Raw genomic sequence first — 21,903 nt, 5'->3', positions numbered from 1 at the left:
GTCATTAGGATGATCAGGGTTATTGGATAGGTTTAACAGAACTAACAGCATCACATGCAATTGTCATGGAAACCATACAATATAGATATATTATAAGAATGATATAAAAAGTAATCACAGTATATTCTTATTTCAGATTTATTAGAGATATTTCAGAGATATTGATAAGAAGTCAAATATGTCTAGTGTAAAACTGAAATGGCATCACTTTAGAACACATTTGAATCTTTGAAGCAACCACCCATTGTTGAACTCCGACTTTTCAGGTAAAGACAAAAACAATAATACACTACAAATTGTGTATGTGTGTTTCTTCTTAATCACAATACCTTTAATGGTTCACAGAGTATTGTTTGGTCAGGAATTATTGGATTTCGGTTTTTTTTTAAAGCTTGGAATTCGTAACATTTGACAATAGTGTGAAGGCCATAATGACTTAAAAGCAGCAATGGACAATGGCCAAGGCATACTTCCAAGTTTTGTCAGACAGATGTTGTGTAATGTATGGTCCTGAGATATCTATGATAAAACACCTCAAATAAACATCACAGCCTTCTTTATTCAAAAGGGTTGATTTTAAAACACACACCTGAAATTGGACTTTTTTTACCCAAACTATTGAAAATACAACCATCAGACAAGATAAGTGATATACACCAATTGATCAACTAATTAGAAAATGTAGTTTGTATTATAAAATCAACACAGGTAAGATAATAACCTATTCTAGACTTAAATCAAATGAGGCATGTTTTTGTTGATACACTTAATGAATACACATGTATAGTTTTCTCTTTGACAAAGACACAAAACAAAACTACCAGACTTCAAAAAAACCAAACAACAAAAAACAGACACACAGATAAATACACAAGCTTCCAACACACTGTAAAGTGGGTTATTTAGAGAGATAACTAAAAAGGCTTCTAGTCTTATTAATTGATATGAAGCACTTGAGGAAGTGATATTAACTTCAAAACAAGATACAATGTACTAAAAAATAACTATTTTAAGTTAAATATATGATGTTCATTTTTGTTTTGTTTTTAATTTTTGGCTACAGCAGGGCATATTATTAGTGAAGTATAAAATAATATCTAACACACTTGGGATATTAGTTAAATATGAAATATTAATTAACAAAATATTATTAACCTCTATTCAGTCATACATTTTTTAGCATATTACAGAGTTATCTGCCATTGCGAGGAGGTATTGATTGTGACATATTGCTCAAAAAACAGTGACCTCACAATAGATACCTTCCTATAAGGGAGATAACTCTGAAATAGGCAACAATGGATTGGTATTAATTAAGAAGAGAGGTCTATTATAAAAAGCTCTAGAAGAGAGTACACACATCTTGATGTATATGTAACGTTAGTAGATTTCCATAACTTAACCATAAATAGATGTATATTATGTCTCCGTTCACAACCACAGCACCACGTGAAGACACATCTAATACACATTTACACCTTACAACCTTACAGTGTAAACACAAACTGTCATGTTATAATGTTAAAGTGTTCCCTTCCTATAGACGATCTTGTCTACAAAGTATTCCCATCACTTCCCCAGAATCTACCTGAGTATATCCTTTTTAGTTCACCATAAACCAACTTATTTTGGTAAGCAATAGAAACATGCAAGAATTAAATTTCTTTAGGTACGATAGAAATGTTATTGCAGCCACATGTTTCTTTGATCGAAGGTTTGGCTGTTATGTAAATAACACATAGTTGTTGTATCTATGAATGGTTATCAATATCATTATATCTATATACTTAATTAAATACAATAATAATTTAATACCTCAGCAATGATAATAGATTCAAATTAATGAAACTTACAGTAAATAATTAACAAATTCTACAAAATAATTATCAAGAAATCAAATAACTTAACTTTAATGAAATGAAAAATGTAAAAAAAAATTTTGATACTAAAATGATCACAACTGAGTCACAAATGAAATTTTTCAATTTCAACAATATTTTATTGATATTATGTACATCAATAGGATTGGACATCAGGCTACGCCTATTTAAGTCCTCTCCAAAGATGCACACAAATGAAATAATGTCAAGTTAATATCTTGGTCCAAATTTTCCAGCCTTTTCCAAACTAGTTGCAGTTTAACAAGATCATGAGCACTCACCGTTTAGTGGTATGCAAGGGACATCCATGACATTTGTTAAAGTTACATGAATGGTGGTTCAAGTCTATTACAAATCAAAAAACAAAAACCAAAAAAACAAAACCAATCACTTAATTTTCTTTAAAAATCTGTTAAGATTTTAAGCTGAAAGTAATTTGATAATAAAATAATAATAATACTCTCAATATCAATAATAAGCTTATTATTATAGAATTATTTTTTCCATAATAAGAATTAAAAATTTTTAACATCAAAACATCAAAGAATAAGAATGAATGATACTCCAATTGTATTGTGTACATTTTATGATGTAATTCACAAATTTTTGATAAAGTACTGAAATGTTTAGTTTAATAATTCACTACGTGTGATATGACAAACAAAGACATGTAGAAGCAGAAATGGTTGCTAAGTTACAATAATGCCCCCTAACTACAGCTCTACATGGGGATTTCCTTAAGTCGTCTTCTTCCCCAACTTGTTGGCAGCTCTCACCTCCTTGACAACCTTGTCAAGGTCATTGTAGAGGTTACGGTTAAGAATGGAGGATGCACACAACATACCGCCATACAGAGCTCCACTGAAACCACACACTAGGATGTCCTGACCTGAAACGATACAAAACAGTGTGTTATAATAGAGCTGAAACAGTACAAAACAGTGTGTTATAATAGAGCTGAAACGGTACAAAACAGTGTGTTATAATAGAGCTGAAACGGTACAAAACAGTGTGTTATAATAGAGCTGAAACAGTACAAAACAGTGTGTTATAATAGAGCTGAAACGGTACAAAACAGTGTGTTATAATAGAGCTGAAACGGTACAAAACAGTGTGTTATAATAGAGCTGAAACGGTACAAAACAGTGTGTTATAATAGAGCTGAAACGGTACAAAACAGTGTGTTATAATAGAGCTGAAACGGTACAAAACAGTGTGTTATAATAGAGCTGAAACGGTACAAAACAGTGTGTTATAATAGAGCTGAAACAGTACAAAACAGTGTGTTATAATAGAGCTGAAACGGTACAAAACAGTGTGTTATAATAGAGCTGAAACGGTACAAAACAGTGTGTTATAATAGAGCTGAAACGGTACAAAACAGTGTGTTATAATAGAGCTGAAACGGTACAAAACAGTGTGTTATAATAGAGCTGAAACGGTACAAAACAGTGTGTTATAATAGAGCTGAAACGGTACAAAACAGTGTGTTATAATAGAGCTGAAACGGTACAAAAACAGTGTGTTATAATAGAGCTGAAACAGTACAAAACAGTGTGTTATAATAGAGCTGAAACGGTACAAAACAGTGTGTTATAATAGAGCTGAAACGGTACAAAACAGTGTGTTATAATAGAGCTGAAACGGTACAAAACAGTGTGTTATAATAGAGCTGAAACGGTACAAAACAGTGTGTTATAATAGAGCTGAAACGGTACAAAACAGTGTGTTATAATAGAGCTGAAACGGTACAAAACAGTGTGTTATAATAGAGCAGAAACAGTACAAAACAGTGTGTTATAATAGAGCTGAAACGGTACAAAACAGTGTGTTATAATAGAGCTGAAACGGTACAAAACAGTGTGTTATAATAGAGCTGAAACGGTACAAAACAGTGTGTTATAATAGAGCTGAAACGGTACAAAACAGTGTGTTATAATAGAGCAGAAACGGTACAAGACCTTTTTGTTATATTATCGACTTTGTTTTTTGCCCTGAAACTTGATATGATTCATACAATTTTGGTATAATATCATTTCATTTGTTACACTCTTTTTCCTTAGGTAGATTTTATTTTGGCATATTCTGAAGAAATTGTACATCAAGCATCATGACGTCATATACAAATAATGTTTTGATAGAAACGTTTTAAAGCAGGACAGTCATTGGCCAAAGTAAACTACTGTCTAAGATATCAATGCATCACAAGTGAAAACTGAATTTGTTGCATTATAAAAATAAGTAAAAAATATGAAATCAATGCGAATTAGCATAATTCTCAAAAAAACTCAAAACCTTTATTAATTAACATACCAGTCAGATACAGTCCTGGAATGTCTGTCTTGGGCCGAAGGTGGATAGCAGACTTGGGACGGAACTTGTTGATGGTATGGTCCAGACCGTAGATCTCTCCCTCTTGGAAGCCAAGGTAGTGTTTGTTACTGAGGGGGGAGCCAACCTCAAAGTAGTCGTCCTGGAAACAATAAATCAAGGATTCTAGCATACCCATCATCATAGCTCTCCACGCATAAAATGTAATTTTGGTAAATATTTCTATATCATCAACTGGGACATCATGGACCTCCATTTATTTTTTCTCCTCGAGTTGTCTCCCTTCCCAAAGATAAAACCTTGTGCAGGACCAACTCATGATCACTTTTCCCTCTCAGGTGTTAAGAAGGCTACATGTTTATCTTGCATGTCCACACAACTGAAGACGTGCTCGTAATTGGATCCAAATATGTTACCCCAAACGATTATAAGTAGCAACATATTTCACTCGCATATCCACCAAATTTTTGACTGATCATTAGCTCCACATTGGATTAAACCTAGTAACAAGAGGTCCATGGGCATTAACGGTCATCTGACTATTGGCACAATACAACATAGTATTTAAAAGGTTTTAGCCCATTTGACTCCTGTGACCTTGAGTGAAGGTCAAAGTCATTAACTTGGTAGCCCTTCATTCCAGCATGCAACATACCAAATATCATGTCTTTAGGCATCTTAGTCATTCACAAGAAGTTGTTTTAAGATTTTAGCCCATTTGACACCTGTGACCTTGAATGAAGATCAAGGTCATTCATTTGAACAAACTTGGTATCCCTTTATCCCAGCATGTCACAGGCCCAATATCAGGTCTCTAGGCCTCATAGTTATTCACAAGAATTTGTTTAAAATTTTTAGCCTATTTGACCCCTATGACCTTGAATGAAGATCAAGGTCATTCATTTGAACAAACTTGGAAGCCTTTCATCCCAGCAGGCCGCAGGACCATATTTGCCACCTGTGGCCTTTAATAAAGGTCAAGGTCATTCATTTGAACAAACTTGGTAGCCCTTTATCCCAGCCTGCTAGAGGGCCAATAGGAGTACCTTGGCCTTTCGGTTTTTAAGAAGAAATGGTATGAATGAAAAGTTTATGCACAGTGCACAACTACGGACAATGCATGATGTCAGATGACCTAAATATTCTCAGTGATGTGCCCCTTTGAATTTAAAAGATCATATTCAAATTAAAACTGAAGTCCTACTTACATGTCCTTCCAACTTGGGACAGATCATAGTAAGCTGGTTCCATATCTGTCGTCCCATACGATTCTTCAGCCCTTCATACTCCTCACTGCGGTGTTTGAGTCTCTCGTCCTGCCAGCGGGCGAACCATTCATACCTTGCCACTGTGATCACCAGACAGGTACTCTTATCTGAAATAAAGATATATATAATTAGACAGGTACTCTTATCTGAAATAAAGATATGTAATTAGACAGGTACTCTTATCTGAAATAAAAACATATATAATTAGACAGGTACTCTTATCAAAATGTAACATATTTAAAATCAAAATGTTGTTCCGTCCATTCTTTCTAGACTTATTTCCATTGGTTTGTCCTTGAGAATGTTTAGACCAGTTAAGTAATACTAGTGTAGTCTTTGTCCTTGAGAATGTTTGGACCAGTAAAGTAATACTAGTGTAGTCTTTGTCCTTGGGAATGTTTGGACCAGTTAAGTAATACTAGTGTAGTCTTTGTCCTTGAGAATGTTTGGACCAGTTAAGTAATACTAGTGGTCTCTGTCCTTGAGAATGTTTGGACCAGTTAAGTAATACTAGTACAGTCTTTGTCCTTGAGAATGTTGAATGTTTGGACGAGTTACTGTAAGTAATACTAGTAAAGTCTTTGTCCTTGAGAATGTTTAGACCAATTAAGTAATACCAGTGTAGTCTTTGTCCTTGAGAATGTTTGGACCAGCTAAGTAATACAAGTGCAGTCTTTGTCCTTGAGAATGTTTGGACCAGTTAAGTAATACTAGTGAGTCTTTGTCCTTGAGAATGTTTGGACCAGTTAAGTAATACTAGTGCAGTCTTTGTCCTTGAGAATGTTTGGACCAGTTAAGTAATACTAGTGTAGTCTTTGTCCTTGAGAATGTTTTGGACCAGTTAAGTAATACTAGTGCAGTCTTTGTCCTTGAGAATGTTTGGACCAGTTAAGTAATACTAGTGTAGTCTTTGTCCTTGAGAATGTTTGGACCAGTTAAGTAATACTAGTACAGTCTTTGTCCTTGGGAATGTTTGGACCAGTTAAGTAATACTAGTGTAGTCTTTGTCCTTGAGAATGTTTGGACCAGTTAAGTAATACTAGTGCAGTCTTTGTCCTTGAGGAATGTTTGGACCAGTTAAGTAATACTAGTGTAGTCTTTGTCCTTGAGAATGTTTGGACCAGTTAAGTAATACAGTGCGTCTTTGTCCTTGAGAATGTTTAGACCATTAAGTAATACTAGTGTAGTCTTTGTCCTTGGGAATGTTTGGACCAGTTAAGTAATACTAGTGTAGTCTTTGTCCTTGAGAATGTTTGGACCAGTTAAGTAATACTAGTGTAGTCTTTGTCCTTGAGAATGTTTGGACCAGTTAAGTAATACTAGTGCAGTCTTTGTCCTTGAGAATGTTTGGACCAGTTAAGTAATACTAGTGCAGTCTTTGTCCTTGAGAATGTTTGGACCAGTTAAGTAATACTAGTGCAGTCTTTGTCCTTGAGAATGTTTGGACCAGTTAAGTAATACTAGTGTAGTCTTTGTCCTTGAGAATGTTTGGACCAGTTAAGTAATACTAGTGCAGTCTTTGTCCTTGAGAATGTTTGGACCAGTTAAGTAATACTAGTGTAGTCTTTGTCCTTGGGAATGTTTGGACCAGTTAAGTAATACTAGTGCAGTCTTTGTCCTTGAGAATGTTTGGACCAGTTAAGTAATACTAGTGTAGTCTTTGTCCTTGAGAATGTTTGGACCAGTTAAGTAATACTAGTGTAGCTTTGTCCTTGAGAATGTTTGGACCAGTAAGTAATACTAGTGAGTCTTTGTCCTTGGAATGTTTGGACCAGTTAAGTAATACTAGTGTAGTCTTTGTCCTTGAGAATGTTTGGACCAGTTAAGTAATACTAGTGCAGTCTTTGTCCTTGAGAATGTTGAATGTTTGGACGAGTTAAGTAATACTAGTACAGTCTTTGTCCTTGGGAATGTTTGGACCAGTTAAGTAATACTAGTGTAGTCTTTGTCCTTGAGAATGTTTGGACCAGTTAAGTAATACTAGTGTAGTCTTTGTCCTTGGGAATGTTTGGACCAGTTAAGTAATACTAGTGCAGTCTTTGTCCTTGAGAATGTTTGGACCAGTTAAGTAATACTAGTGTAGTCTTTGTCCTTGAGAATGTTTGGACCAGTTAAGTAATACTAGTGCAGTCTTTGTCCTTGAGAATGTTTGGACCAGTTAAGTAATACTAGTGTAGTCTTTGTCCTTGAGAATGTTTGGACCAGTTAAGTAATACTAGTGCAGTCTTTGTCCTTGAGAATGTTTGGACCAGTTAAGTAATACTAGTGCAGTCTTTGTCCTTGAGAATGTTTGGACCAGTTAAGTAATACTAGTGTAGTCTTTGTCCTTGAGAATGTTTGGACCAGTTAAGTAATACTAGTGCAGTCTTTGTCCTTGAGAATGTTTGGACCAGTTAAGTAATACCAGTGTAGTCTTTGTCCTTGGGAATGTTTGGACCAGTTAAGTAATACTAGTGCAGTCTTTGTCCTTGAGAATGTTTAGACCAGTAAAGTAATACTAGTGCAGTCTTTGTCCTTGAGAATGTTTGGACCAGTTAAGTAATACTAGTGCAGTCTTTGTCCTTGAGAATGTTTGGACCAGTTAAGTAATACTAGACTGTGTAGTCTTTGTCCTTGAGAATGTTTGGACCAGTTAAGTAATACTAGTGCAGTCTTTGTCCTTGAGAATGTTTAGACCAGTAAAGTAATACTAGTACAGTCTTTGTCCTTGAGAATGTTTGGACCAGTTAAGTAATACTAGTGCAGTCTTTGTCCTTGAGAATGTTTGGACCAGTTAAGTAATACTAGTGTAGTCTTTGTCCTTGGGAATGTTTGGACCAGTTAAGTAATACTAGTGCAGTCTTTGTCCTTGAGAATGTTTAGACCAGTTAAGTAATACTAGTGTAGTCTTTGTCCTTGAGAATGTTTGGACCAGTTAAGTAATACTAGTGCAGTCTTTGTCCTTGAGAATGTTGAATGTTTGGACGAGTTAAGTAATACTAGTGCAGTCTTTGTCCTTGAGAATGTTTAGACCAGTTAAGTAATACTAGTGCAGTCTTTGTCCTTGAGAATGTTTAGACCAGTTAAGTAATACTAGTGCAGTCTTTGTCCTTGGGAATGTTTAGACCAGTTAAGTAATACTAGTGTAGTCTTTGTCCTTGAGAATGTTTGGACCAGTTAAGTAATACTAGTGCAGTCTTTGTCCTTGAGAATGTTTGGACCAGTAAAGTAATACTAGTGTAGTCTTTGTCCTTGAGAATGTTTGGACCAGTTAAGTAATACTAGTGCAGTCTTTGTCCTTGAGAATGTTTGGACCAGTTAAGTAATACTAGTGCAGTCTTTGTCCTTGAGAATGTTTGGACCAGTTAAGTAATACTAGTGCAGTCTTTGTCCTTGAGAATGTTTGGACCAGTTAAGTAATACTAGTGTAGTCTTTGTCCTTGAGAATGTTTGGACCAGTTAAGTAATACTAGTGCAGTCTTTGTCCTTGAGAATGTTTGGACCAGTTAAGTAATACTAGTGCAGTCTTTGTCCTTGAGAATGTTTGGACCAGTTAAGTAATACTAGTGCAGTCTTTGTCCTTGAGAATGTTTGGACCAGTTAAGTAATACTAGTACAGTCTTTGTCCTTGAGAATGTTTGGACCAGTTAAGTAATACTAGTGCAGTCTTTGTCCTTGGGAATGTTTGGACCAGTTAAGTAATACTAGTACAGTCTTTGTCCTTGAGAATGTTTGGACCAGTTAAGTAATACTAGTGTAGTCTTTGTCCTTGAGAATGTTTGGACCAGTTAAGTAATACTAGTGCAGTCTTTGTCCTTGAGAATGTTTGGACCAGTTAAGTAATACTAGTGCAGTCTTTGTCCTTGAGAATGTTTAGACCAGTAAAGTAATACTAGTGCAGTCTTTGTCCTTGGGAATGTTTAGACCAGTAAAGTAATACTAGTACAGTCTTTGTCCTTGAGAATGTTTGGACCAGTTAAGTAATACTAGTGCAGTCTTTGTCCTTGAGAATGTTTAGACCAGTTAAGTAATACTAGTGCAGTCTTTGTCCTTGAGAATGTTAGATGTATTAGACGTTAAGTAATACTAGTGCAGTCTTTGCTTGTCCTTGAGAATGTTTAGACCAGTTAAGTAATACTAGTGCAGTCTTTGTCCTTGAGAATGTTTAGACCAGTAAAGTAATACTAGTACAGTCTTTGTCCTTGAGAATGTTTGGACCAGTTAAGTAATACTAGTGCAGTCTTTGTCCTTGAGAATGTTTGGACCAGTTAAGTAATACTAGTGTAGTCTTTGTCCTTGAGAATGTTTAGACCAGTTAAGTAATACTAGTGCAGTCTTTGTCCTTGAGAATGTTTTGGACCAGTTAAGTAATACTAGTGTAGTCTTTGTCCTGGGAATGTTTGGACCAGTTAAGTAATACTAGTGCAGTCTTTGTCCTTGAGAATGTTTAGACCAGTAAAGTAATACTAGTACAGTCTTTGTCCTTGAGAATGTTTGGACCAGTTAAGTAATACTAGTGTAGTCTTTGTCCTTGAGAATGTTTGGACCAGTTAAGTAATACTAGTGTAGTCTTTGTCCTTGAGAATGTTTGGACCAGTTAAGTAATACTAGTACAGTCTTTGTCCTTGAGAATGTTTAGACCAGTTAAGTAATACTAGTGTAGTCTTTGTCCTTGGGAATGTTTGGACCAGTTAAGTAATACTAGTACAGTCTTTGTCCTTGAGAATGTTTGGACCAGTTAAGTAATACTAGTGCAGTCTTTGTCCTTGAGAATGTTGAATGTTTGGACCAGTTAAGTAATACTAGTGCAGTCTTTGTCCTTGAGAATGTTTGGACCAGTTAAGTAATACTAGTGCAGTCTTTGTCCTTGAGAATGTTTGGACCAGTTAAGTAATACTAGTGCAGTCTTTGTCCTTGGGAATGTTTAGACCAGTTAAGTAATACTAGTGCAGTCTTTGTCCTTGAGAATGTTTGGACCAGTTAAGTAATACTAGTGCAGTCTTTGTCCTTGAGAATGTTTGGACCAGTTAAGTAATACTAGTGTAGTCTTTGTCCTTGGGAATGTTTGGACCAGTTAAGTAATACTAGTGCAGTCTTTGTCCTTGAGAATGTTTGGACCAGTAAAGTAATACTAGTGCAGTCTTTGTCCTGGGGAATGTTTAGACCAGTTAGGTAATACTAGTGTAGTCTTTGTCCTTGAGAATGTTTGGACCAGTTAAGTAATACTAGTGCAGTCTTTGTCCTTGAGAATGTTTAGACCAGTTAGGTAATACTAGTGTAGTCTTTGTCCTTGAGAATGTTTGGACGAGTTAAGTAATACTAGTGCAGTCTTTGTCCTTGAGAATGTTTAGACCAGTTAGGTAATACTAGTGTAGTCTTTGTCCTTGAGAATGTTTTGACCAGTTAAGTAATACTAGTGTAGTCTTTGTCCTTGAGAATGTTTAGACCAGTTAGGTAATACTAGTGTAGTCTTTGTCCTTGAGAATGTTTGGACGAGTTAAGTAATACTAGTAGTGCAGTCTTTGTCCTTGGGAATGTTTAGATCAGTTAGGTAATACTAGTGTAGTCTTTGTCCTTGGGAATGTTTAGACCAGTTAGGTAATACTAGTGTAGTCTTTGTCCTTGAGAATGTTTGGACGAGTTAAGTAATACTAGTGCAGTCTTTGTCCTTGAGAATGTTTTGACCAGTTAAGTAATACTAGACTGTGTAGTCTTTGTCCTTGAGAATGTTTGGACCAGTAAGTAATACTAGTGTAGTTTTTGTGTTACTTGGGAAACGTTTAGACCAAGGATCTTGGCAGAAAGGATACAAACATAATACACTCGCTGTGGGCGGTATCCTTACAGTGTTTTGAATATGTGGTTCATAACTTCTAAATACCAAGTGTATCAATGTTAAACTGTGTTTGATATGTGTACATAAACTTCTAAATACCAAGTTGTCAATGTATAACTGTGTTTAATATGTGGTACAAACTTCTAAATACCAAGTTATCAATGTAAAACTGTGTTTGATATGTGGTATAAACTTCTAAATACCAAGTTATCAATGTATAACAGTGTTTAATATGTGGTGCAAACTTCTAAATACGAAGTTATCAATGTAAAACTGTGTTTGATATGTGGTACAAACTTCTAAATACCAAGTTATCAATGTAAAACTGTGTTTGATATGTGGTACAAACTTCTAAATACCAAGTTATCAATGTATAACTGTGTTTGATATGTGGTACAAACTTCTAAATGCCAAGTTATCAATGTATAACAGTGTTTAATATGTGGTGCAAACTTCTAAATACCAAGTTATCAATGTAAAACTGTGTTTGTTTAATATGTGGTACAAACTCTGGAAAACTAAGTTATGTCCCTTGATCACTTAAGCTTGTAAAACACCACAAGTTATGTCCCCCGACCACAAGTTATGTCCCATGACAACAAGTTATGTCCCCCGACCAAAAGTTATGTCCCCTGATAACAAGTTATATCCCCCAACCACAAGTTATGTCCCCTACCACCAGTTATTTCCCCTGACCACAAGTTATGTCCCTCAACCACAAGTTATATCCCCCGACCAAAAGTTATGTCCCCTGACCACAAGTCATGTCCCCTGACAACAAGTTATGTCCCCAGACCACAGGTTATGTCCCCTGACCACAAGTTATGTCCCCTGACCACAAGTTATGTCCCCCGACCACAAGTTATGTCCCCCGACCACAAGTTATGTCCTCCGACCACAAGTTATGTCCCCTGACCACAAGTTATGTCCCCCAACCACAAGTTATATCCCCCGACCAAAATTTATGTCCCCTGACCACAAGTCTTGTCCCCTGACAACAAGTTATGTCCCCTGACCTTAAGTTATATCCCTGACCACAAGTTATGTCCAACGACTACATGTTATGTCCCCTGACCACAAGTTGTGTCCCCTGACCAAAAGTTATTTCCCCGACCACAAGTTATGTCCCCTGACCAAAAGTTATGTCCCCCCGACCACAAGTTATGTCCCCTGACCACAAGTTATGTCCCCTGACCACAAGTTATGTCCCCTGACCACAAGCTATGTCTGCTGACCATAATTAAGTTATGACCCTGACCACAAGTTATGTCTCCCCGACCCCAAGTTATTTCCCCTGACCACAAGTTATGTCTCCTGAGTACAAGTTATGTCCCCTGACCACAAGTTATGTCCCCCTACCATAAGTTATTTCCCCTGACCACAAGTTGTGTCCCCTGACCATAGGTTATGTCTCCTGATCACTTTACCTTGTAAAACACCACAAGTTATGACCCTCGATTCCAAGTTCCTCCTGAGATCCATCCAAACCAATAAACACGGACATGTATGAAATACTGTTTCCAACATCCTTGATGGTGGGGTAGAGTTCTGAAAACATAACCAGCATACTCGCATCAGGAGTCAAGTTCTCATGTCAAATGAGGAAGAAAGATTTTAAAAAATGTCATAAATTTTCATAAAATAAAATACAACATATCATTTCATGACAAGACATTTCAGAAGTAAGACGGTAACCCTTGCATCAGCAAACTACAATCAAATGTTGCACTGGCAGATATCAAAGAAAAATAGTTGTTGCACAATTTTACGGTCAGTGCACAAACGCAAAAGTGACGTAATCATCCATACCTGATGTCCTTATCTACATCCTTGTGTAAAGTCAACTAAAGCAGGGCAGAAACGGCATTTCTATATTGCTGTTCGACTATTGCAAAGAATAACACTTGTTATCAATAACAGACAATGTAAAATCAGAAGTCTGTGTGATTCCCTTACTTGACTTGAGGGCGACTTCCTGTGGTAGTAACTTAGTGAATGTGTTCCTCACGCCAGCGTCAGAGATGATACGTTTGGCGAAGATCTGTGCTGTTCCATCTCCTGTCTTCACCTCCACACCTGTAAAGGAGAATTGTGATTGTATAGTAATACCTAATGATACTCAGTGAACATTTCACTCCCCTTAATTTTACAACATATCAAATTGTGTTTGGAGTCCTGCTAACAGCTATGAGAACATCAGGACACAAGATTTTGGAAGTCATGGAAAACTGGACTTCACTGATATAGGGCTTATATTCTTAATACAGAAAAGTGCTTATCAGGTGACAGAATGTCATGTACCAAGTTGACCCCGAGGTGGACTCCTATTGGCAGAATGTCCAACAGTTTAGCCACCTATTCTCTACATCCAAGAAGGTGGCAGAAAGAGACAATTGATGTGATTTGAAGGGAAGCTGTTGTTGGTTGTGTATGTCAACATAATAACTAAAATAGCATTGTTGACAACCTTGATCAAATGTCAAGGTCATAACTACATATAAACATATAAATCTTACCGACTGCCCTTCCCTTATCACTGAGAATGATCTTTTTGACGAGTGCGTTGACGAGGACGCGTCCTCCAGCCTTTTCTATAATAGGAATGGCCTGGAAGGCGATCTCACTGGGTCCCCCACGGACGTAGTAAGCACCTCCCATGTAATGGTTGATAAGGGCTGACTGTATTCCAAATGGTGACTTGGAGGGGGCAACACCTGTCACAGAAAATTTAGTAAGAACTCATCTGAAAGTTACTAAAGATAAACATTTGAAATATTATAAGATTTATTATCTTCAACAGATGTAGGTAGAATTTGAAAGCGATGATATGAATAAAATGCAATGAATATTTGTAACAGTAATTATGTGCAATTCTGCCATATTTTCTAGACTACTATCCCTATTTTTCTTCATTCCATACAATATACTTCACCTGCAGGTATATACCACAATGTATCTATGCTATATTACATTAACGTCTTATGCATTTAAATAAATGTTTTATTTAATTCTGTAATAAAAATGTGAATCACCCCAAAGGAGGGAGGATTCATATATTGTACTGTATGTTATCTTTGTGCTTCCAAACTGTGACCAATACAAACGCAGATGTGATGTAGACTTTGACCTCTACTGCTGACCTTGACACTGACTCACCATAATCTCCGTAGCTGTAGGCTAACACTGCTTTCAGTTCGGGATTGTTTGTGAGGGAGTCTAGGACATCCTTGGTTGACTGGGCTGTATATTTAGCCCATGGACGGAACAGGAGGTTCATGACACCGATGGATGATAAAAAGGAAGCCAGCCATTTGGGTATAAACTTCAGCACAAAAAACCCATAGAAGTAAGATCTGCTTTCCTGAAGAAGATAAATATGGAAAATATTAAAGTTGGTAAAGTCAGATTGTATGAGCAAAAATTGTTAAAATTATGGCTGCTCCTTTTACGGCTCAAAGTTGTTATTTGTCATTATCAGTTAAAACAGCAAATTTAAAGTCAGGAAAGCAAGTTTGAGTGCACAGTTGTACAATCATTACCAGTATGTTGTTAAAGTAATATTTCAAGTTATAATAGAAGACAGAAAATTACAGTTTATTTTCAAAGTTTAAAGGTAATTTAAAAGTAAGAAAGTTAATTTCATTAAATCCTAACCTAACCAATGTTACCATAGGTAGAAAACTTACCCTAAGAATTTCCATGAACTTTTCAATGGCCGCCTTCTCCTCTGGGAAGGCCTTTATGAGCTCTTCAGCATATGCCTTACGGTTATCCATGATTTTATACTTTTTACATTTGGCTGGGTCACCTAGACATACCTGTGTGATGAATGAATGTAAATGAACAATGAGATAAAACTATAATTACAGGTACAGAAGATTATAAGATAGCATTATAATAGTGCTAAATACAACAATGAGATATCATTTATAACAGAATGGTCAGCATTTTGTTTTATTTCCATGTTTGAACATTAATTTTCAACTGATCATTGGTTACTTTATCAAGGTGTTTGTACTTACCATATCAAAACAGTCTGTCATCTTTGGATATTCAATTTTCCCTCCGGTAACCATGTCAACCAAAACCCTGTTGTCTGCTCCGTCAAACATCTTTCCAATATAGTGGATACCTGGCATCAAAAGTTATTGAAATGTTAATACATGCACATTTGATATTTTAACATTTAGTTTTTCAATATGACAATTTTTTAAAATTCTTTTTGAAAAATCTTAATAACATACTCAATACATGAAACATTCTTTCTGATGGTTTAACATTTTTAAAACAGCTACCAAAAAAATAACTAGCATATTAAAGGACCACTGTGTTTCCAAATTGGCTTTTGATTTTAAAATTTTAACAGTAATTGAGTTTGATAATTTTGTAAAGTCATATGCTTCCCGACAGCATAATGAAGACTGCGCAGTAGTTGACTTTCACTACGCCATGTGGCAAGACAGTGAAATGATAGAAGCATGCATTTGTTTGGTGTTTTAACTTCATCTTAAGCCATGAATATACTGGTAGATGGTCTGACATTAAAATTGTATTAATTAACTTTGAATTTTTAGTTTGGAAAGGTAATGGACCATTCAATGTTTACAGTGTACAGTACATCAGCTTTATTTCATTTTTTTTTACACAATTATCCATCATTATTTGATTATAAATGAAACTATCTGATTATTGATTATTAGTGCAAATTTGTTTTTATTACAAACAAGTAATTAAGAATGTATAATTAATGATTCAAATTTGAATTTGATACAAAATTATTGTTTGAATGAAGGACCTAATTTTAACTGTTTCAAGATATCTTATTCGAAAAAATCCCAAATGAATGAAGAAGTCTTTTAAATGTGCAATATTTCAAGACAGAAAAATTGTACAGTTCTTTTTTTTTTCGCAATTCAAAAGGTTCAAGACCCTAAAATTATCAAGCATGTGAAAAACACTGTAAATAGCCTGGAACCTGTACCCAGTTTGTACCTGTATCAAACTCGTAGCCCTTCTCGTGGAAGGTGTGACAACAGCCTCCGGCCTGGTCATGCTGTTCTAATACCAGACAACGATGTCCTGATCGAGACAATAATGACGCTAACCCAATACCGCCGATTCCACTCCCAATTATAAGGTCATCAATTTCCTCTGGCACTTTGGACAGCTTAAACCCTGAAAATAAAAACAAAAGCATTAAAATGATATTCATGAAATCTGAAGATTAAATGTATTTATAGGTAAAGGACATTACATGTATAGACTACAATCAAAGTCTTCTATGGTAAAGTCAATTATAAACTACGATAAAAGTATTCTTAGGTAAAGTCAATTATAAACTGAGATAAAAGTATTCTTAGGTAAAGTCAATTATAAACTAAGATAAAAGTATTCTTAGGTAAAGTCAATTATAAACTATGATAAAAGTATTCTTAGGTAAAGTCAATTATAAACTAAGAAAAGTATTCTTAGGTAAAGTCAATTATAAACTGAGATAAAAGTATTCTTAGGTAAAGTCAATTACAAACTGAGATAAAAGTGTTCTTAGGTAAAGTCATTTATAAACTGAGATAAAAGTATTCTTAGGTAAAGTCAATTATAAACTGAGATAGAAGTATTCTTATGTAAAGTCAATAATAAACTGAGATAAAAGTGTTCTTAGGTAAAGTCAATTATAAACTACGATAAAAGTATTCTTTTGTAAAGTCAATTATAAACTACGATAAAAGTATTCTTATGTAAAGTCAATTACAAACTGAGATAAAAGTATTCTTATGTAAAGTCAATTATAAACTACGATAAAAGTATTCTTAGGTAAAGTCAATTATAAACTGAGATAAGTATTTAGGTAAAGTCAATTATAAACTAGATAAAGTATTCTTAGGTAAAGTCAATTATAAACTAAGATAAAAGTATTCTTAGGTAAAGTCAATTATAAACTAAGATAAAAGTATTCTTAGGTAAAGTCAATTATAAACTGAGATAAAAGTATTCTTAGGTAAAGTCAATTATAAACTAAGATAAAAGTATTCTTAGGTAAAGTCAATTATAAACTGAGATATAAGTGTTCTTAGGTAAAGTCAATTATAAACTAAGATAAAAGCATTCTTAGGTAAAGTCAATTATAAACTAAGATAAAAGTATTCTTAGGTAAAGTCAATTATAAACTAAGATAAAAGTATTCTTAGGTAAAGTCAATTATAAACTAAGATAAAAGTATTCTTAGGTAAAGTCAATTATAAACTAAGATAAAAGTATTCTTAGGTAAAGTCAATTATAAACTAAGAATAAAAGTATTCTTAGTAAAGTCAATTATAAACTAAGATAAAAGTATTCTTAGGTAAAGTCAATTATAAACTAAGATAAAAGTATTCTTAGGTAAAGTCAATTATAAACTAAGATAAAAGTATTCTTAGGTAAAGTCAATTATAAACTGAGATAAAAGTATTCTTAGGTAAAGTCAATTATAAACTAAGATAAAAGTATTCTTAGGTAAAGTCAATTATAAACTACAATAAAAGTATTCTTAGGTAAAGTCAATTATAAACTAAGATAAAAGTATTCTTAGGTAAAGTCAATTATAAACTACGATAAAAGTATTCTTATGTAAAGTCAATCATAAACTATGATATAAGTTTTCTTAGGTAAAGTCAATTATAAACTAAGATAGATATATTCTTATGTAAATCAATTATAAACTAGTAAATCAATCATAAACGTTAATTTTTTTTCATGTCGCTTAATTATAAGTTTAGTAAAATATGTTTATATCATGCTTACACCAAATCTATAGTTACAATATAGTATTTTCCAATCCTTGTCGGGTTCCTATAAGATGTTTATAATTTGTGTATAACAAACTAAGCTGAAAATCTGAATATAAGATTGAGTTGGTTTATCAGATTTATGACAGCGATAGTCATTTAATGTGCCAGGTTTAGACGGTAGGGCCTCGAAGAGTATCAACAGAAATGTAAGTGTGCTGCATCAAAAAACCTCTTGTTTTTGGCTTTTTTGTTCCCTTTTAAAAGTGAAAAAAATGCAGATATTATACTATTGGAAATCAAAACTTGTCCATAAAGTATTAACCTACATGAAATTAAAATGAGTAAAACACATGAATCAAAACTATAGTCCAGTCGATCACATATACCGGTATGCCACGTCTGTTCTATGGGGTGGACTGAACTTTAAACATAAACTGAAGTTTCACATGGACCAACGCAAACTATCATCAAATATAATCTGAATTGAAGTGAAGCGTGAAATGGAAGCTTTCCGCTGACATCCTTGCTACAACTATTCTGTTTTTTAGATTTCTTTTTACTTTTCTGTTAAATTGCATTGGCTCTTTACGTTTAGATTTATTTCTTTTGATTTGTTTTCACCTTTAGTATAGAGACCAACAAAAAATTGTGTTACAGCTATACAAGATGGTGAGGACTGTTGATACAGAACGGATCAGTACATGTATGTTACAGGTATTTTGTCAAAATTGCACTAAATTCTTTGGATTTGGGAGTAACATGACTATTTTTACATTTTTATTTTCCATGTTAACTTTGAGATTGATCACCATAGCTAATCAAACACCGAGTACTAACACGAAGTGTATATTTACACAGATCATCCCGGTGAATGGAGGACGGGTGGATTTAATGGAGGACCGTGGACGGGGGATTTTATGCTGACTGGTGATATAATAGTATTCACTAGTCATGGTCTGGCAATCACCTCAGGTTGTAGCATGTGTACCCTAGCATGTGTACTGGCTGTCTCAATCAACATTTCCACGTGGCTTTACAGTCTAACAAGTACACTCATGTCAATAGCATTAAAAGGGCAGATTAACAATATCTAAACACACGCTATTAAATCATGACTAAACTTGGTGGAGTAACTTGGAAATATTCAGTACTGCATGCACTCATTTTGTACATACATGCAGGATTCACATAAAATATCTAGAAGATCATTATAAATTTATCATATATATTGTTCCTAAGATATAATACAACTGTACTACTCCTAGATTATACACGTGTACCAGGTTATCAGCTAATCAAATATAAAGCATAAACTTATATTGCTAAAACATTTAACTTCTATTGCTAAAATATTTAACTTCTATTCCTAAAATATTTAACTTCTATTGCTAAAATATTTACAGCAATAGTCATCATTTACAGAAAATTAATTTATATATACCATATATTATGTCTCCTTAAACATTGTTCATTATTACCACTAAATGTATCTATTAGATATTTAATGTTTGAAAATCTATTGAGCAAAAGAGTGACAGCTGAACTTGACCCAGACATAGAGGTATGTAAATATGTACATGCATACAGTTGTACACCAGACCATATACTCTGAACGATCATGAGTCAACAGAATCATATGATACAAAACTGATATGATACACAAATGATACCACACTGTCTATATTATTGTAGTTCATACAAAATCCATAGCTGTCTGTAAAAAGCTAAACATTCCATAGATATATGCATTAATATGATGAAATTTTAAGTTGTTATTCTATGTATCTAATATGAAACTGATTGTGGGCTTGCATATCCACATTTTAACAGATTTTTTTATACATATGTAAATTTACAAACCAAAAAATGTGAGTTCTTTTTTTGAAAATCCTGGCTTTTTTTTTATTTTTAATTTCATTTACATTAATTTTACATATGTTTATCATAAAAACTTTATGTGAAACAGTCTTTGATGCATACATATACACTGAATATATGTAGAGTACTGGTTTAATTCTTTCCAAAATAATTCTTATAAGCACTTAATTATAATAAACATGGAGATAATTGTATAATAACTTGATTATTTGTTTTTGCATTGTGTCCTGTGTTATTTTATTCCATTCAGTAATTTTACAAGCGTTTTGGTAAAGAAAAAAATGAAGACATTGGAAGGTAAAGGATGCAATAATTAAATTTATTTTTTTGGAAAAGGACTAAAACTGAAACAAATGCACCATGTTGTTTTCTTGTAACTTCTGAGCTAGTCTTGTTGGTAAGAGCAATTACTTGTTGTTAGATAGATTTATAAAGCTTAAAAAGGTAAAATTGTTCATTTGTTTAAGTCAAAAGAAACAGACAGGTGATAATTTTGTTTTATACACAACCTGAATAAGTTCAGACCCACATAAACCATTACTACCTATACACATGTATATATACATGTATACACCTATGGGTTTTAGCGAAAGTTACAATAATCTACCATACACACAATGTATATGGTAACAAAATCTATACATTGAATTTCATGATGTAAGAGTCTTAGATCTCTATATGAAGGACAAAGTGGTAGTCAAAGCTTGGCAGACATATGTTTCAAGTATCCACAAAAAAGAATAATCCCAATATCAATATCTCACACAAATTTCTAACCATTATGTAACCAACTTAAAAATTGCAAGAATTAATAATTTTATCGAGAAATGAGTTTAATTAATATTGATGTTTCAGCAGAATTTGGAATGAAATCACACATATAACATAGCTGTTTCGTAGAAACCATGAAAAACATTGTGTGTTACAACACTGAAAAGCAAGTTGAGATTTCAATTAAATCCAAAATTAACTTCTCTTGGTGCATGTTCTAACAAACTATAAATGCAAAAAGATCATTTTGTTAAAATCATGGTACAACAATTTTGTTCAATGTCAGTATAATGTGAACAGACAGGGCGTCTTGCTTGATTTCTTTAGTATTCTGCAGTGTGCTAGCACTATACATGTACTTTAATGTAGCACCCTGTAATCTTTGGTTATTTTAATTGTGTTGTTTTATTTTATGGTTTATATTTGTGCATATATGTAGACAAGTAGCAGTCTATCAATATATGATAGCTCTGTTTAATGCATTGCAAATTGAATGGGGATCAATGTGGCAGAACTGGATTGCTGGGGGCAAGACAGCACAAATGAATATATAATCAATAATATGTATCAATTCATAGTTTTTTTTAATTGGGTGTTCTGGGTTCAAGTTACTGTATTGTCTTGCGCAACTAAGTCAAGTTTGTCATGTGCATATACAAAGGTACATACATAGACCAATCTAGAAATCAACGGAAAATTAGGAAATCAGAGGAAAAATGAGATTCCAAAAGTTCCTGATTCTTGTGTGCATTCAACCATGAAATAAAGTATGAATCAGTGGAATGGGCAACACCTTAAAATGCTGTTTGTTGGGTTTTTTTTATCAAATTTGATTGTGCAACCGTAGAGAAATGTTTAGGCACTTCAGTTACTAAGAACATCCGAAAGAAATAAAAGCCGAAAAATAAAAGCGCATACTTACTCTGTTTGATAACCCTGTCTCGCACCTGTTGGTCCGTCACAAGATCGCCAACCGGCTTTATATGTGATATCGAAAACGGATTCTTTCCGGCTTTGGGGCCAGACATGAAAAGTGACAGCATATAAAAGAATACATATACAAAAAATATGACTATTACGAGCCATGGTCGGTTTAGGAAATACTCCAAAAACTCGTACATTCCAATATCTACCCCCATGGTGACTACAGCCCAAACAGTGCGTCGTGCACTTCGATCCGACCGGAAGTGATG

General features: G+C 34.2%; 1 protein-coding gene across 1 annotated transcript; it reads right to left on the bottom strand.

Annotated features, from left to right (window-relative positions):
* Positions 1–116: 116 nt before the first annotated feature.
* LOC138330710 (all-trans-retinol 13,14-reductase-like) lies at positions 117–21,897 on the bottom strand. Its single transcript, XM_069278245.1, has 12 exons — positions 21,633–21,897; positions 16,287–16,469; positions 15,317–15,426; positions 14,981–15,112; positions 14,451–14,655; positions 13,811–14,008; positions 13,251–13,370; positions 12,722–12,842; positions 11,228–11,331; positions 5,420–5,586; positions 4,194–4,353; positions 117–2,769 (listed from the first exon to the last, which is right to left on the bottom strand). The coding sequence occupies exons 1-12, from the start codon at positions 21,847–21,849 to the stop codon at positions 2,618–2,620; spliced, it is 1,869 nt and encodes a 622-aa protein (XP_069134346.1). The 5' UTR covers positions 21,850–21,897; the 3' UTR covers positions 117–2,617.
* Positions 21,898–21,903: the final 6 nt, after the last annotated feature.

The sequence above is a fragment of the Argopecten irradians genome, chromosome 9, assembly GCF_041381155.1.
Source record: "Argopecten irradians isolate NY chromosome 9, Ai_NY, whole genome shotgun sequence".
Lineage (NCBI taxonomy): Eukaryota > Metazoa > Mollusca > Bivalvia > Pectinida > Pectinidae > Argopecten > Argopecten irradians.
This window is presented reverse-complemented; position numbering and strand designations above follow the sequence as displayed.

Bases quoted from the DNA above. Each gene is read 5' to 3' on its own strand.
- LOC138330710 (XM_069278245.1), bottom strand. From the start codon at position 21,849: ATGGGGGTAGATATTGGAATGTACGAGTTTTTGGAGTATTTCCTAAAC. The intron at 13,371-13,810 runs GTAAGATTTATA...TCTCCTTTACAG, and splicing joins TGATAAGGGAAGGGCAGTCG to GTGTGGAGGTGAAGACAGGA. The intron at 11,332-12,721 runs GTAAAGTGATCA...CTTGGTATTTAG, and splicing joins AACTTGTGGTGTTTTACAAG to AAGTTATGAACCACATATTC.